Source organism: Delphinapterus leucas, chromosome 12 (genome assembly GCF_059928025.1).
Source record: "Delphinapterus leucas isolate spDelLeu-1000000601 "Yukka" chromosome 12, BTC_Dleu_Yukka2, whole genome shotgun sequence".
Classification (NCBI taxonomy): Eukaryota; Metazoa; Chordata; class Mammalia; order Artiodactyla; family Monodontidae; genus Delphinapterus; species Delphinapterus leucas.
This window is the reverse complement of record NC_143140.1, coordinates 48,735,142-48,752,941: the sequence shown is the minus strand read 5'-3', so window position 1 is coordinate 48,752,941 and position 17,800 is coordinate 48,735,142. Positions and strand designations below refer to the sequence as shown.

The following is a 17,800-nucleotide window of genomic DNA, read 5'->3' as shown; positions in this document are numbered from 1 at the left end:
TCCCCCACCCAAGCGGTATGGGACTTGATTATACTGCAAGTCTGCCCCTCATACGCAACTCACTGTGGTTCCTTCTTTATGTCTTTAGTTGTAGAAGATCTTTTCTGGTGCGTTCCTGTCTTTTTCATCAATGATTGTTCTGCAGTTAGTTATGATTTTGGTATGCTCGTGAGAGGAGGTGAGCTTAGTGTCCTTCTACTCTGCCATCTTGGCTACTCTCCTTGGCAGTGTGTTTTTCTAAATCAGTTTCTTGTGAGCTTGATTGATTTGAGTCTGCCCCTGAGCTGTATGCTCTGTGTGTGGAAAAAAATTGGGCCTCTGAGCTTAAAACACTGAGTGTGCCTCTACTTCAAACTTCTGTAGGCAGTACTAAAACTTCTAAAGTCTGTTTTTGAAAGATGAATGAGATTAACCTATATATCATATTTACACACATATGTATTACGTATATACATATATAGTATTATAAGTATATATGTAATGTAGCTCTAGTTTCTCAACATTACCTGATATAAAAAAATAAATTTTCTGATACCATCTCCTGTTATCTGAGTTTATATCAGAACCCTCTCTTCTATATTTTCACAGTATGCTCCTACAAAGAATTCCATTTTTATTCTGTGAGTAGGAAATTCCAAACCTGTGAAATATTATTTCATACTTCCTTCCTAGTTTCACATACTGAGTTCCCTTTGCTGTCACAGTGTTAAATCGGTCAAAGACTCAGCTCCTTGACCTTTGAAGACCTAATTTTACCTGAGCCAGACAGAATCAATGTTCTATTTCCTGATAGATTTGACCCTCAACAGTGTCATAAAAATTCCTTTTGCTGATATTTCCTAATCTGTTAAAAAAAGAGGGGGGGTTGAAAGGCATACAATTTCTTGTAGCTATTCTATAAATATTTTTGTCAATTTTTTTCTGTATAAACTTTATAAATCTTTTTATGAAATATCCTGTTCAGAAATTCCTCAACCACAACAACATCTTTTGGAGCATAAGCAATCCTAAATGATAATAAACAGTGGTATAAAATGGCTTTGTTCTTGTGTCTCTGGTTCTTATTTCTGGAATGACACCACTTTGCCTTCAACTTCTGGAAGTTTGTAACTTCAGTGTCATATTTAATTTGCTCTCCTTTACACCTCTATTAGTTGTTAAGCCTATCTAGTTTAAGCCTTCATTATTATTTATCTGGAATACTATGAAATCACTTTTTAACTGGTCTGCTTGCTTCTAGTTCTGCTCCCCTATAATAGGGGTGATACGATTATTAAACACTTTGTGGGCACTTAGAGAAGCAGAGAATATCAAGACCCTTCATGAGTTCAAGTCGTGCTCTACTGCCTTTATATCCATTTTAAATATGGTTACTTAGAGAAATGTAATAATCATATTGATCTTAATTTCAGCCAGATATTTAACAAAGTCTTACATAGCATCCTTGTGGATAAGGAGTATACGTGGTAATAGTGATTGATTAGGTAGGTTCACAGAGAACTTGCATGATTTTGCATTCAAAAACCACTTAAATGCTGCTGTGTGCCAAGTTTCATGCTAGATTGAATTCAGATTTTCAGAAACATTGGAGATTGCTAATTCACTGAATGACAAAATATAGATTCGAAAATATCTTGAAACTAAAAAGATGATGCCTAATAAAGTGTAGAGTCATAGGTTTTATGTTCAATCAGTCAGCTTCACAAATATAGACTAGATAGACCTACGGTTCATTCTGGGCTTAACAATTTCTGTGGGAAGGTCATAAGTTTTACTTTATTAAGAGCACAATAAATCTGTAGTGTTGTGTGGTTGCCAAAACAGTGAATTTGATTATTGTCTACCAGCTGTACCTGGGGTAACATTTATTATTCTGACAGATTTTGGATTTTATTAGTAAAATAATTATAGTATTTATTGATGTATTTAAATCTTGCTATAATAAATAGGATTGCTTCTTCTATATTTTAGCTAAATTTGTTGACTGATATTTTTATTTGATCATGTGGCATTTCATGATGCATTTTTCTTCCATTTGTTTTTTTCTTCATTGTTCTTTCATTGTTTTGTTTTGATATTGTCCATTTGATTTTTACCTTCAACCTATTATTAGCATTTCTTCTACAGTTTCTTAGATTATACCTGGTTTAGCTATTTATACTTTCATGCCCATATTAAGTAGATACACATTCAAATATGTAACATTTTTATAAAATCACCATCTCCTTGTTCCCAGTGGTGCCAACATGTTTAAAATAATAGGCCTGGTTTATCCCATGATTAATTAATGCTTGTGTGTTCATTGACTGGACCAATTCTGTGAAAACCAACCCCAGGTTAACCTTGGAAAAACAATCCTGAACATTTTATAAATGTATATTAAAGAGAGATTGAATAATAGAAGTATATTGTCTAGAAGAGGAGTCATTTAATTCTATTGATACTTGTATATTGAATATTATATTCCTCCTGAGTACCATATTTTAAGAATACTGAATAAGGAAAGGAAAGGGCAAGAAGAGGAAGAAAACTAGAAGGATTTGTTAACACTGTCACTTTTAAAGAACAGGAGAAAGAATAGATAATGTTTGGTCTAATTAAAAAGGAACTATGGAACAAATGATAATGCCTTCAAATATTTTAAAGGTTATCATGTGGAACATGGCATAGACCTTGCTACATATGGCTACATAGCACAAAGGCAGGAATGAAAGATTTTTGTGTAATATAGGAAGAAAATTACTAACAATTAGAGCCATTAATAACAGAAAAGATTACCCTGTGAGACAGCAAGCCCTTTATACTGAGAATATAAAGTGGAGATTGTAGGATCTGTTAAAAATAAGATTTTTGCATTGCGTAGAAAGCTAGACTAGATGACCTCTAATAACTCTTTCATCTCTTAAGAGTGATTTTAGGACAAATTGTGATTTGGGGAAGGCTTAATGGAAAAACTGTTCCATGTATAATAAAGCAATATTTTCAAATTTTCAAGACAAGTGAAAGAAAAAATTAGGTATGGATAGAAAGTAAGTTTACCCATCCAGATAGAAGGGAAAGTATCAAGCTAGGATCTAGTGAAAAATTTAAATCAATATGACATGAAACTTAAGGAGAGTATCCATCTGGGTATCACAGTCCATCTGCATTCCTCAGCAACCCTACTTTATAGCCACTGCTGGGATTGACTCAACACCTGTACTGCTTCCTATCCTATCTCTGATCCCTTTTATTTGCTCTTTCAGCCCTGACCTGAATACCCCCTTGCCTATCTTTTTGTTTATTTTTTCCAATTAATAATGTAGTGATTGTGTATTTATAGACTTCTTAAAATATGCTAGGATGCCACCTTTTTAGAAATTACCAGGTTCTCACCCAAGCTGTTATGTGTATATCTAATGATAAGCTGAGGGGGAGAATATAAGGAAGAACATAATTAGATATGATAATCCAGGATATTGTGGAGCTATGAATACAGGAATGATGGTGTCTTCTAGCTCACGTGAAATGGATTATACAGTCTACTTACAATAACTTTTGGTAGGGCATGATACCAAAGCAAAGTAAATCTGCTTTTCTTTTTTAAGTTATTTTCAGATCCTGTTTATTCAGTTTTACTATTATAGGATCAAATTAGGCAAATTGAGTCTGACGTGCTTTTTTCTAAGGCTCATACTCACTGGTGAATCTTAATATTCTCTAGATCACTGTGCAGAAATACCCATAGAAGCTCAACAGAAGAAGATGATTCATCTTCAGAAGAAGAAATGGAATGGAGTAATAACAGTTTGCTTCTAGCCAATCTTTCTATACCTCAGTTAGATGGAACTGCAGATGAAAATAGTGGTAAGTAAAGTAGTCTACTGTATTTCATTATTTAGGGGCAGAAAATATATTTGATTTTGAAAAATATAATCACACTCTCTACATAGTTGGCTAAGTGAGGCTATGACAATACTGTTAGATTTTGTCCTGCAGGATGATTTCTTTTGAGAGAATGTAGATATATGATTTTTTCTCATTTCTAAGAGTATAGCGTTTATTAATCACTGATTTAGAGCTTTATAAACTTTAATCAGTTTATCGTCATAACATTTAAGTAGCATAGGAAACTATAAGAAATATGCTCAGCTTATTTGAAGTGATAATGCAAAGACATGTTACTTTATGGAAAATTTTGAAGGTGACAGTATTTTTTCCCTTATTCTCCCAAAAGACATGAATATTGATATCATCTATTTCTGATCAAAGAAATATGTATTTAAAATAATGACTACTAATCAAATGTAACTGACTCTTGATTTTTTAGATTATGGTATTATCCTAATGATAGGAATGACCTTTTTGTTGAGATAACTGTTTTAAACATACGAATTTAATTTCATATAATTTCTTTCATGGTGATAGTATCATGGTATGGGAAAATATTTAAAAAATTTAAAGGGTGGAATTGAAGTAAATTCTTTTTTCCCCCATTTCAGACAATCCACTGAACAATGAAAATTCTAGAACCCACTCTTCTGTGATTGCAACAAGCAAGCTATCAGTAAAACCTTCCATCTTTCACAAAGATGCTGCTACATTAGAACCCCCATCTTCCGCTAAGATTACCTTTCAGTGTAAACACACAAGTGCCCTTTCTTCCCATGTTTTGAACAAGGAAGATTTAATTGAAGACCTTTCACAGCCAAACAACCTAGAGAAAAGTCTAGATCATTCAGTTGCTTCTTTTGCAAATGAAAGCACTTACTCTATGAAATACCCTGGGTCTTTAAGCAGTACTGTCCATTCAGAAAACTCTCATAAAGAGAGTAGTAAGAAAGATGTCCTCCCAGTATCTTCCTGTGAAAGTAGTATTTTTGATTATGAAGAAGATATTCCATCTGTTACAAGACAAGTACCAAGTAGAAAGTATACAAACATTAGAAAAATTGATAAGGATGCCCCTTTTATACATATGAACCGTCACACTAACGAAAATACATTGGGCAAAAATTCTTTCAACTTTTCTGACTTAAATCATTCAAAAAGTAAATTATCCTCTGAAGGAAATGAAAAAGGAAACAGCACAGCTCTGAATAGTTTATTCCCTTCATCACTAACTGAAAATTGTGAATTGCTATCATGCTCAGGGGAGAATAGAACTATGGTGCATTCTCTTGATAGCATTGCTGATGAAAGTGGACTAAATAAACTTAAAATTAGATATGAAGAATTTCAAGAACATAAACCAGAAAAACCAAGCCTCAGCCAGCAAGCAGCACATTATATGTTTTTTCCCAGTGTTGTTCTTTCTAATTGTCTCAGTAGGCCACAAAAACTCTCTCCTGTCACATATAAACTACATCCTAGCAATAAACAGTCCCGGTTAAAAATGAATAAAAAGAAGCTTGTAGGTCATCGAGAGAATTCTGCCGGAACTACTGAGACTGGATCCTCAAAAGATAATTGTATACAAAATAATCCTTGTGATAGTAATTCTGAGAAGGATAACGTATTGGCCAGTGATTTAATTAAGGCCAGCCGTGGAGCTTTTGAAAATAAAACATCTACAGACAGTTTTGTAGACTGTCACTTTGGAGAAGGAGCCTTAGAAACTGAGCAGTCCTTTGGATTGTATGGAAATAAATACACGCTTAGAGCCAAACGCAAGGTAAATTATGAGAATGAAGATAGTGAGTCAAGTTTTATAACACACAACTCAAAAATTAGCCTACCTCATCCCATGGAAATTGGTGAAAGTTTAGATGGAACTCTCAAATCTCGAAAACGCAGAAAAATGTCTAAAAAGCTGCCCCCTGTCATCATAAAGTATATTATCATTAATAGATTTAGAGGGAGGAAAAATATGCTTGTAAAGCTGGGAAAAATAGACTCTAAAGAAAAACAAGTAATATTAACAGAAGAAAAAATGGAACTGTATAAAAAGCTTGCACCTTTGAAGGATTTTTGGCCAAAAGTTCCTGACTCCCCTGCAACCAAATATCCTATTTATCCACTAACACCAAAGAAAAGTCACAGAAGAAAATCAAAACATAAGTCTGCTAAGAAAAAAACTGGTAAGCAACAAAGGACAAACAGTGAAAATATTAAAAGAACTTTGTCTTTCAGGAAAAAACGGTCACATGCTATTCTTTCTCCTCCCTCACCATCTTATAATGCTGAAACCGAAGACTGTGACTTAAATTATAGTGATGTTATGTCTAAACTAGGTTTTCTTTCTGAGAGAAGCACAAGTCCCATAAACTCTTCTCCACCTCGCTGCTGGTCTCCCACAGATCCAAGAGCTGAAGAAATTATGGCTGCTGCCAATAAAGAAGCAATGCTTTTTAAGGGTCCTAATGCATATAATAGCAAGACTGTTAATTCCCGTATAGGAAAAAATAGTCGAGCAAGAACGCAGGTTAAGAAATCAAAAACAAAGCTTGTTAATCCCTCTGTAGTTACTAAGAAAAGGAACAAACGAAATCAGACAAATAAACTAGTAGATGATGGAAAAAAGAAACCAAGAGCAAAACAGAAACAAAAAGTAAACGAGAAAACTACACCAAGAAAGCACATAACACTAAAAGATGAAAAACTAAAATCTCAAGCTGGTGCTGAAGTTAAGTTCGTGCTGAAACATCAGAATGTGTCTGAGACCTCAAATAGTTCTGGAGGCTCTCAACTACTTTTTAATCAGAAAGATGTGTCACTAATGGGCTCTGCTATAGATCATCCCCTTTCTGCTCCCCTCCCCACTGGAATTCATGCACAACAGAATTTATCTGGCTGCTTTTCTTCTTTCCTAGAAAGCAAGAAGCCTGTAGATTTGCAAGCATTCCCCAGTCCACAAGATGATTTGCATTCATCAGTTGTTTGTAGTTCTTTGGGACCTGGAATCTCAAAAATTAATGTTCAGCGGTCTCATAATCAAAATGCTATGTTTACTCTAAAAGAATCAACCTTGATTCAAAAAAATATATTTGACCTTTCAAACCATTTGTCTCAGGTAGCACAGAATACACAGATGTCTTCTGGTGTCATGTCTCCAAAGATAGAAGAGAATGCAAATGTACAAAAAAACTATTTGTCATCTCTTGGAAAGTTAAACGAATATCGTAATTCCGTAGAATCAAAGCCAGACCAGACATATGCCCCTAATTTTTTGCATTGCAAAGACAGTCAGCAGCAGATTGTGTGCATGGCAGAACAGTCAAAGCACAGTGAAATTTTTTCTCCAGGTAAAGCAGCTTCAGAGGAAAGTCAGATGCCTAATAATTGCTTTGTAACTTCCTTGAGAAGCCCAATCAAACAAATAACATGGGAGCAAAAACAAAGGGGATTTATTTTAGATATGTCAAATTTTAAACCTGAAAGGGTAAAGCAAAGGTCATTGTCAGAAGCAGTTTCACAAACCAAAGCACTTTCTCAGTGTAGAAATCGAAATGTGTCAACACCTTCAACGTTTGGTGAAGGACAGTCTGGACTGGCAGTTCTAAAAGAATTGTTACAGAAAAGACAGCAGAAAGCACAGAATGCAAATAGTATGCAAGACCCATTATCTAATAAACAGCAACCAAACAAAAATATCTCTCATTCCCTTGAGCATAACAAATCAATTAAACGAACACGATCAGTAACATCTCCAAGAAAACCTCGAACTCCCAGAAGTACAAAACCTAAAGAAAAAATTCCCAAACTTCTTAAAGTAGACTCTCTGAATTTACCAACCTCTGGCCAGTTGGATAACTCCCTATCGGATGATAGCCCCATCTTTTTTTCAGATCCAGGATTTGAAAGTTGTTATTCACTTGAAGATAGCTTGTCTCCTGAACATAATTATAATTTTGATATTAATACAATAGGTCAAACTGGATTTTGTAGCTTTTATTCTGGAAGTCAGTTTGTCCCAGCTGATCAGAATTTGCCTCAAAAGTTCCTGAGTGATGCAGTTCAGGATCTTTTCCCAGGACAAACTGTAGAAAAAACTGAATTTTTAAGTCATGATAACCAGAAGTGTGATGAAGACAAACATCATGCCTCAGACTCAACCTCATGGATTAGATCTGGTACTCTAAGTCCTGAATTATTTGAGAAATCATCCATAGATAGCAATGAGAATCATCGCCACAATCAGTGGAAAAATACCTTTCATCCTCTAACAACTCGGCCTAATTCAATAATGGAGTCTTTCTGTGTCCAGCAGTCAGAGGATTGTCTAAATGAAAAATCTAGATTGAATAGGAGTTCAGTAAGCAAAGAAGTGTTTCTTAGCCTCTCACAGCCAGGCAATTCAGACTGGATTCAAAGTCATACCAGAAAAGAAATGGGACAGTCTCTTGATGCAGTCAATACCTCTTTTACTACAATACTATCTTCCCCTGATGGTGAACTTGTAGATGCAGCCTCTGAAGATTTGGAATTGTATGTTTCAAGAAACAATGATATGTTGACACCAACTCCTGATAGTTCACCAAGGTCTACCAGCTCTCCCTCACAATCTAAAAATGGCAGTTTCACCCCTCGAACTGCTCACATTCTGAAACCACTTATGTCCCCACCAAGCAGGGAAGAAATTATGGCAACTTTGTTGGATCATGACCTTTCAGAAACTATTTACCAGGAACCATTTTGCAGTAATCCTTCTGATGTACCAGAAAAGCCCAGGTAATCAGAATTATTTTTTCCCCTTGGGTTGCTCTGAATAATTATAATGTATGTAACAACATTTGGTACCTGACTACTACTTTTTTGGCTGTGATATTGTATTTGTAAGTATATCATTGTGAAAACAATTTATAATTATGGACATATTAAGAAAATTCACTAACTAGCTGGACAGTTGCACCTAGAGAAATTTATTTAAGTTGATCAGTGTTGGTCTTGGATCTACTATTATTTTGCACTGCGTCAACATTAAGGATTACAGGCTCACTATGACATGATGCCAAATTAAGAAGGATGTCATAATACTTAATTCATAATACTTATAAAAGTATTATAATTATCATTTTAAAGATGGTATTTATTTCTAAAATGGTAAACTTTCATAATTTTAAAAGCTTCATTTTTAAAAAGTGTTTGAAAATAAGCATACATATGTTTTAAATACTCTTACGATATATCTCTAAATGAAGATTATTTTAAGTTGTTTCTATTACATACCACTCTCTTTTCATGTTGCCAACATCTTCAATCATATTGTTACTATTGTTAGTTTGTATAGTTATTAGGGGTGCAATATGGATTTTGGTTCCCCTTATCTCTTCTTTCAAGAATCTTTTCAGAGAAGTGGTAAACAGAGAGACAGATGCACACACACACACACACACACACACACACACACACACACACACACACACACACACACGGCCAATAGCAAAATCTGAAGGAATAACAGCACTGGCCTATTTGTAAACCAGTATTTAAGTAGGTATCCTGTCCTGCCTGCTTCATCAAGATATAGAACATATCTGATAAGAGCTCAGTTGGGGAACATGGCTTAATCCAGGAAGTTTAAGTGATGGCTTTTGGTCCTGCCCCCGTGTCTTTGATCCCTTTTCCTAATCAGTTGCAGAGAGAGGCAGTTCATTTCAGACATCCAGTCAGAAGCAGAGAAGAATGGCTAGGACTGCTGAGGCAGACCCTGCTTAGTCTAAATGATGGAAAGAGATATGAAGTGCCAACTAAGGCAAGAGGCCACCCTGCATGTATGCACTGACCTTGAGCACCACCATGCTCCTGACCCTAGTGAAAGAGACAGTGAGTGCTGGGCTTTTTACCCGAAGATTGGCAGTAATTTCTGCAGGAGTCCATTTAAGAAAGGGGTGAGAAAAAGTCATCAGAAATATAGAGTAGAAGAAGTTCCTTCCTCTGAGGACTTGAAGTAAAGGGCAGAAAATACCTCCCCCTACCTTACCCCCATACTTCCTAAAACATAGTTTTGCTGTTTTGTTTTGCCCAGTACCCACATGTGGCCTTTTAACATGAATGGAACTTTCTTTTTATTTCACTACCAGAATGTATGAATATATAATCCTTAGACATTAGTTTCCATTATTTTGGAGGCTTTGACTTCACCAGTAATGATTATGGTATATTTTTTCATTGATCTATATTTTCTTCCTCAGCCTTACACATCTTTTTAATTCCCAGTTAATTTATCATGAGCTAGTCATTTACTCTGTGTTGCTATTAGTTGTTGTCCAACTTTGACACTTGTTTTGCAGCTGAAATAAAAGGATGATAGTCCTGATATTTGAAAAACAATCTTTTTTTTAAATTAAAAACTGTGTATTCACTGTAGAAAATTTAGGAAGTATAAAAGAAGAAATAAAAATTATACCATTTCTCTACCTAGTAACAACCACTATTAATATTTTAATGTATTTTCTTACTTTTTTAAAGTATAGCTTTTATTTTGTTTTATGAAATGTTCTTACTGTAGTCACAATATTGCATTGAAATTGATTCACTTACCATTATAATGTAAACATTTTCTAAATTTGAGTCTGTTGAAGCATCATTTTAATGGCTGCATAATACTCTATCATGTGATTATTACTGGACAGAAAGGTTGCTCTCTGTTTTGCTACTATACATAATTATGTGATTAGTATCATCTTCATAAAGCATTTCTTCTATTTTGGAATTTTTACTTACAGCTCTCGAAGTAGGATTACTGAAAAATTTAAGGCTCTTCATATATATTAATTACAACATGAGCTGTAGCAATTAGCATGCTGCTGACAGTATTCAAGAAACTGAACTTACCACACCTCAGCAATTTTTGCTATTTTTTACTTCATTATGATCTCTGTATTATTAATATTAGAATTGGGTATAGTCACATGACGTGTACTCATTTCCTTCAATAGCAATAATCCTGCTTCTAATTTTTCATAAAGCTGCAAGGTGGGTGTTGGGAAGGTGTTAGATCCTGATTATGGAGTTAAATAGTAGGGGCCAAAATCTTTCCATGTAAAGGGGAAAAGGAAATGTGGTAACTCTGGTGCTGCTCCTTCAGCTTCAATCAGAAAACAAGAATTCAGTTCATTGAGTTTTATCTAGAGAATGACCAGGTCATTTGGGAAATCATGCCCTATGAGAAGTAACTGAAGAAACTAAGACTATCTTCATATCCATGAAAGAGATACCATGAAGAAGAAAAAGTAGAGTTATTTTATGTTGCTGCAGAAGGCAGAAATAGTACCAATGGATATGTTAGAGAAGGAGAGAGGTTTAGCTTAATATTTATAATAACTGTTGGAAACTAGACCATGTTACCTTTTAATTAGTGATTCCTCACATACACATACATTAGTAGCACTTAAATTATGTGGGCTCTGCCAACTCCTAAGTTCTTATGTTAGTATTAAACCTTGTCATGTAAAGGGAAGAAAGAATTATGGTAGTTTACCTCAACTGTATATAATTTTTTGTAATATTTAAGGGAATTTGATAGGGTACAAAGATTTGTTTGAACTGACTGGCTTTGCTGAACTACTATGTACAGAGAGTAGAGAATGTAGAAAGAGGCTATAGATAAAATCCAGGGATATAGTCTCAGATGATAAACTCTTCCATTGTTTTTATCCTAATGTGGTGACAGTGGAAAATTATTTAAGATCAGTAGAGGAAAGGACTCTGATGAATTTGTACCATCTCCTTGAAGAAAAGAAGGCTTCATTGGACACTTCAGACAAAAACAAATACCTTCTTTCCCCGGTATTGAGGATACCTTCTGAAGGAAGTTAATTTAGTAGTCATATACCTGTGAGGAAAAGCATATTGAGACTAAAGATAGAGTGTACCTGCATAAAATGTGTGTGTTGGAGGGGGTGGGTAGGGTGTGGAAAGGGAAGAAAGGTGGCATTTTTAAGACTCCAAAAGGAACTTTTAAAAATATCTAGGTTAAGGAGCTAAATATTTTGGTAATTGCTCTTTGAGGCAAAACAGTTGTTCTAAAATATATTGTTTATAGGGAGATCGGTGGACGGCTTCTCATAGTAGAAACACGACTTCCAAATGATCTGGCTGAGTTTGAGGGAGACTTTTCCTTGGAAGGACTTCGTCTATGGAAAACAGCATTCTCAGCAATGACTCAAAATCCAAGACCTGGGTCACCCCCTCACAATGGCCAACCAATTGTCAATAAAGGGTCAAGTAATAGCCATAAAATGGTTGAAGATAAAAAAATTGTGATTATGCCTTGCAAATGTGCCCCAAGTCGACAACTGGTTCAAGCATGGCTTCAAGCCAAAGAAGAATATGAACGTTCCAAGAAACTGTCTAAAAAGGAGCTAACTGGAGTTGTAAAATCTGATGACAACTTCAGCTCCTCAGTTAATCCAGATGACAAACCTGTAGTGCCTCCAAAAATGGATACAACTGCACACATACTCCCCACTACAGCACATATCAAGGAAGATGTTGATAATTCTCAGATTGCTTTACAAGCACCAACCACAGAATGCAGTCGAACTGCAAGTGAAAGTCAGACGCTGCCACCAGTTGCTTCTGCAGATGATGCTGAGAAAGAAGAGGATGATGATGATGACTATTGTGTTGGTTATAGCTCCCCTGATTCTCCAGTGATTCCCCCTTGGCAAGAAGCAACATCACCAGATTCCAAAACATTAAATGGAGGTGACAGACCCTCATCACTAGTAGAGGACATACATTCTCTGACTATTGAGGACTTCTTAAAGCCTGTAAAAGATGGTATACAGAAAAGCCCCTGCAGTGAGCCTCAGGAACCTCTAGTGGTATCCCCAATTAATGTTAGGACAAGAACTGGGATATGTGAGTCACTTTGCCTTCATAGTACACCAATCATACAGAGAAAACTTGTGGAAAGGCTTCCTGAGGCAACTGGCCTTAGCCCTTTGTCAACAGGTAAGTTTTACAAGTAACAGAAAGCCTCCATAAAGCTTTTCAATAGACTATGTAATGAAAATCAGAGCTTTTTAAATGAAATTTTAGCTCAGGTAATGAGAGATTATTGTTATTTTATCATGTCTTGGAAGGACATCATCACCTGGAAACTTCTTTATCTTTCTGCTGTGAAATATACATACATCTACTTCCATCCTGTCTTCTTGCCTTCTCGGTAAAATATAGGAGCCCTCTCAGAAACCTTACCTTCTTCTCAACTTGATTTTTCCCATTGGCTTTGGTATATACCCAAATCTCTCCCACCCTTTGAAATAGAAAAAAACCCAAACACCTGCCTTGACCTTACATCTGCCGGCTTCTGGTCTTTTTTCTCTGCTTCTCTCCTTTAAAGCCAAATTTCTTAAAAGATTTCTCCAATTTGACAACTCTATTTCTTTACCTTCTACTCATTTCTCAACCCCCTCCAAACTGCATTGTGCCCCCATCATCCCGCCAGTATGGCTCTTGTAAAGATTCTTTATAACCTTCAGGTAGCTAAAGCTAATGGATGTTTTTCAGTCTTCCTATCACATGCCCTCTAAGCAGCCATTGTCTTGCTGACCACACCTTCCTTCTTTGAGCTTCTTCTCCCCTTAGCTTTTCCCCTGCTCCTCTGTTTCTTCCTACTTGCTTTCCTTTGAAGCTCATCTCACATTCTCAGTTATTATCTGAATATTGGAGTTTATTAAGGCTTAGCCTTAAGCTTTCTCTCTCTATGTTCTTTCCCTGTATGACCTAATTCCTGCCCACAGGATTACTATAGATAACACAAATTTAAATTTCCAGTTCAGAACCCTCTTTTAAACTCCAGAACACTATATCCAGCTGCCTTTGCCATTTCTACTTGAATGCTCAAAGCCACCACAAGGTCAGTATTTTTTTAACTTAATTTGTGACCTCACTGCATTCATTCACCACCAACCACATAGCACACTTTATGCATACACATACATGCCCGCACATTGAAAACCATTGGTCCCCTTTCATTTTTCCTTATTTCAATGAATAGTACCACCATTTCTCTGTCACTGAGTTACACAGGTCAGAAACAAGGGATTTATTTATAATACTCACCTGATTGCCTCACTGCCCATCCTGTGGTTTCCACACTTCTTTGTTTCCTAAATTACCCAGATCTCTCTACCTCTGTCTCTGCCACTACCAAGCCCTCGTCTCTCACCTGGGCTTCTACCCTAGCTTTCTTATTCACCCTTAACCAGTCTCCAGGTTTTTTTGCTCAGTAATCAGGGAAAATCCACACTCTGTTCCTAGTTAATTCCTACTCTTTCTTACGATTTTAGCTCAAAAAAGCCTTCCTAATCTCCCTGGCTAAAAATTACCAATTATATTCCCCTTTGTTGTACTTACCCCAGTTATAATTTTATTTTTCTGTGTGTATTGATATTTGATGAATGTCTGATTTTCTCTCTAGACCCCACAAGGGTACTGTCTTTTCCTCATCATCATAAATACTTGATAAATCAGTGAATAAATGGATTAAGTGATTCCCTAGGATAATAACTTAGGTATAAAAATCAATAATTAAAATCTAAATGTTATTATTTAATACAAATTTTAAAAGTTAGTGTGGGGAACCCAGGTTTGAATTAGTTTCATTTTTAAATTATGAGGTCTTTGTGAGGAATTTATAGGACAGTACTCATGAACGGTACCTAAGAGTTTGGAAAAACAACAACAACAACAAGAAAACAAACAAAAAAACCCCACAGAAGCAGGCAATTTTGATATGCATGTTAAATATAAAATTTCTTTCTACAGAACCCAAAACCCAGAAGTTGAGTCATAAGAAAGGAAGTAACACTGACGCTTTTAGAAGAGTACTCTTAAAACAAGCAAAGGTAACTATGCTAAACATATTTAAAGATCAGTGGATAAGATCCATTCTTATTCTTAGATTTCAGCTAGATAATTGATAACTTTGTGTCTCGATTTTTTAATTTATTATATTTTTGCATCATTTTATTTACATATCTTTGAGACAACAAGAAATTGCCTAATTTTTTTTAAAGTTTTTTTTGTTGTTGGGATCTAAAAGATTCTTATATGTAAATACAAATATTACAGAGAAAGTGAATATGATAGCCAAAATGTGGATTATGAGGATACAAATACATTAACTGATTACTGGCAAAATCAGAACAATCCAATGACAGCAGAGCTCAAGTAAGTGATTTTTGATCCCACCAAAAATATATCCTTTTTCTTGGTTTATTACTTTTTTCTCAAATATAACATTATTGATTTTTCAGTTCATTTTACTAAGTAGCAAAGGAAAGCAACATTATTTACTACTGAAACTCTGAAAAATCATAAATGTCTTTATTCAAATACTAAAAATTGTGGTAATACTTAACCTGGAAATATATGGTTATGTGAAAAAAGTATACATTAGACATGTATCCTTAGAAATATATGATAGTGATCACTTCTGTATTGGTCACTTCTCATAAATATCATTAACTACTTAAAATATATTTTAGTATTTTTATTTTGAGATTACAAATGCTTTTTAAAACTTTCATTTTTAAATCAGTATTATTGAATTACGAGTCATATATATTAAAAACAAGTACGAGTGTATTGTGAACATAAATCAACACTTTGGGGAAAATCGTTAATGGATGTGGAAATCAGAAAAAAATATTTTTTAAAAAAATAGATTCTATTCTTTCTAACCCCTTGAAAATTATTTACGCTTTAGTTTATCTTTCAGATACATGTTGTATTAGGGTAAAATAAAACCCCACAATTTCAAATCTTCTTTAAACTTTAGCCAAACTAGTTGCAAATACATTGCTTGCTTGCTTGCTTGCTTGTCATACTTCCAAGAAAGGTCAAAGATAAATGTCCTTGTGGTAAAATGTCAACTCTCTACAAGACTATTATTTTCAATATTTTGGGTTTGTAAACTCAAAAATCAGTTTATGGTTGGCTTACAGATTATATCAGATATTTCTACATATATACAGTTCTAGCATCTTGAATTACTAGCCTGAAAAAAAATGCTAATAAAATACTTAAGTTTCTTCTTGGATCTAAAGAGATGATGCTAGTTTATTGTGTATTACTAAGTACATAAAGTATGTTGTCTAAGCAGAAATAAGTAATCAAAAGAAAGGAAATAATTGCTTATTTATCTTTTTCTGGCTCTGTGTTTTTTTTAATAGAATCAATGTGCAGCAGTAAATACTCCAAAGAAAGACACTTCCCAGATTGATGGACCATCTTTAAACAATACTTATGGTTTCAAAGTCAGCATACAAAACTTACAGGAGGCAAAAGCTTTACATGAGGTAAAACGGTAACAGTAAGGACACATGCACTTTAACTCTTACGTTTTATTCTGTGGTACAAGTATAGAAATTTTTTTACTGACAGAGGAATACACTGAATTCTATACCTGTTAATCTTTATTTTGTTCTTATTATCCTTTCTATTTTATATATTTATATAAAACAGAGAAACTTTAAAACTAGTCATCAGTTATTGAGACTGCTTTGTGGTTTCACAGTTTTCACAAAGCTTATACCTGAAATTTAAAAAGAAGCTAAAATTAGAAAAGGTTTTTTAGCTATTGGAAACTCTGTATGTTACTCTGGGATTATATTATATCCCATCCCAAATGTGATGTCTACTTGTGTTTTCTATTTGGTTGGCTCAGTGGATTAGTGCTTGCCACAGTTCATTTGTTCACATAATCTTTATAACCCAGTTACCTTCACAGCACAGACTGTATGCAAAGACTCGGAAGCTATCTTGTAAAAATGCACATTCTCACTGGAGAATATGTATGAATGGTTCACTGTAAATTTATGTGTATTAAAGAAAACACAACAGTAACATATGTGACTGGCAATGAGGTGAAAATTAGAATATATTTTAGTTGTTTATACCTGTCCTGTCAGTATGGTAGCCACTAGCTATGTGGCTATTGAGAATTTTAAATTTGGCTTATACATCTAGGAATGGAATTTTAAATTTCGTTTAATTTTAACTAATTTGTTTCCATTAAAAATTTTGCAACCTCATTGAGATGTGCTATAAATGTAAAATGCATACTGCTTTCAAAGACTTAATAGGAAAATAGAATATAAAGTACCTTATCAGTAATTTTTTATATTGATTACATGTTGAAAGGGTAGTTTTTGATGTATTGGATTAAATGAAAATATTTTAAAATTAATTTAACCTATTTTTACCATTTTTTAATGTGACAACTAGAAAATTTTAAATTATGTATGTGACTTTCATGATATTTCTTTTGGTCAGTGCTGGTTTATACAGTCGTTTTATGTTTTTGCCCTTATAGCAGAGAATTTGATTCTTTTGTTGGTTTTTTGGTCTCAAGTCAGTTCTGTCTTCTAAGAATTGGATGAATAGACTAAGAGGAAAATTTAAATATTGTCCTCATTTTTACCCTAAATTTGAACTAAGAATTGTACTTTTGAGAATTAGATTGGAACATAGTCTAACTCCCTAATTGTTTATTTGTACATTTTTTCATTCAACAGCATTCATTTAGTTCCTGTTTTATACCTGGCCTTGTACTCTCCCCTGAAGCCCAGATAAATTAAGTAACAAACTCAGGAATATTTATCTTATCAAGTACACACCCGAAATTCGAAATTTAAAATACTTTGTTAAAAAATATTTATTAAAGCAAATTTGATAGACCTTAACAAAAAGACTTGTTACATTTGATTTTTCTGTTATTATTTGAAAAAAATATTTTTCTTCCAGTACTGTTATTTTATTCTACGTAACCCTGCTTCAGAATCCTGGGCCTTCTTGAAGTTAAAATCACTTTGGGGGTCCAGCAGGTTGCTCATAGCTTCCCATCACATGCTTCCTTCATCTCAAG

At 34.4% G+C, this 17,800-nt stretch overlaps 1 protein-coding gene across 8 annotated transcripts in view; it reads left to right on the top strand.

The window, feature by feature from the left end:
* The window catches only part of REV3L (REV3 like, DNA directed polymerase zeta catalytic subunit), a 187,727-nt gene that overhangs the window by 100,514 nt on the left and 69,413 nt on the right, over positions 1-17,800 (top strand). For all 8 annotated transcript variants that reach the window (XM_089921939.1, XM_089921940.1, XM_089921941.1 and 5 more), the window contains 5 exons: positions 3,704-3,846; positions 4,482-8,649; positions 11,966-12,879; positions 14,698-14,777; positions 16,107-16,232. In XM_089921939.1, coding sequence (XP_089778065.1) covers positions 3,704-3,846; positions 4,482-8,649; positions 11,966-12,879; positions 14,698-14,777; positions 16,107-16,232 — 5,431 coding nt within the window. The remainder of the gene's footprint in view (positions 1-3,703; positions 3,847-4,481; positions 8,650-11,965; positions 12,880-14,697; positions 14,778-16,106; positions 16,233-17,800) is intronic.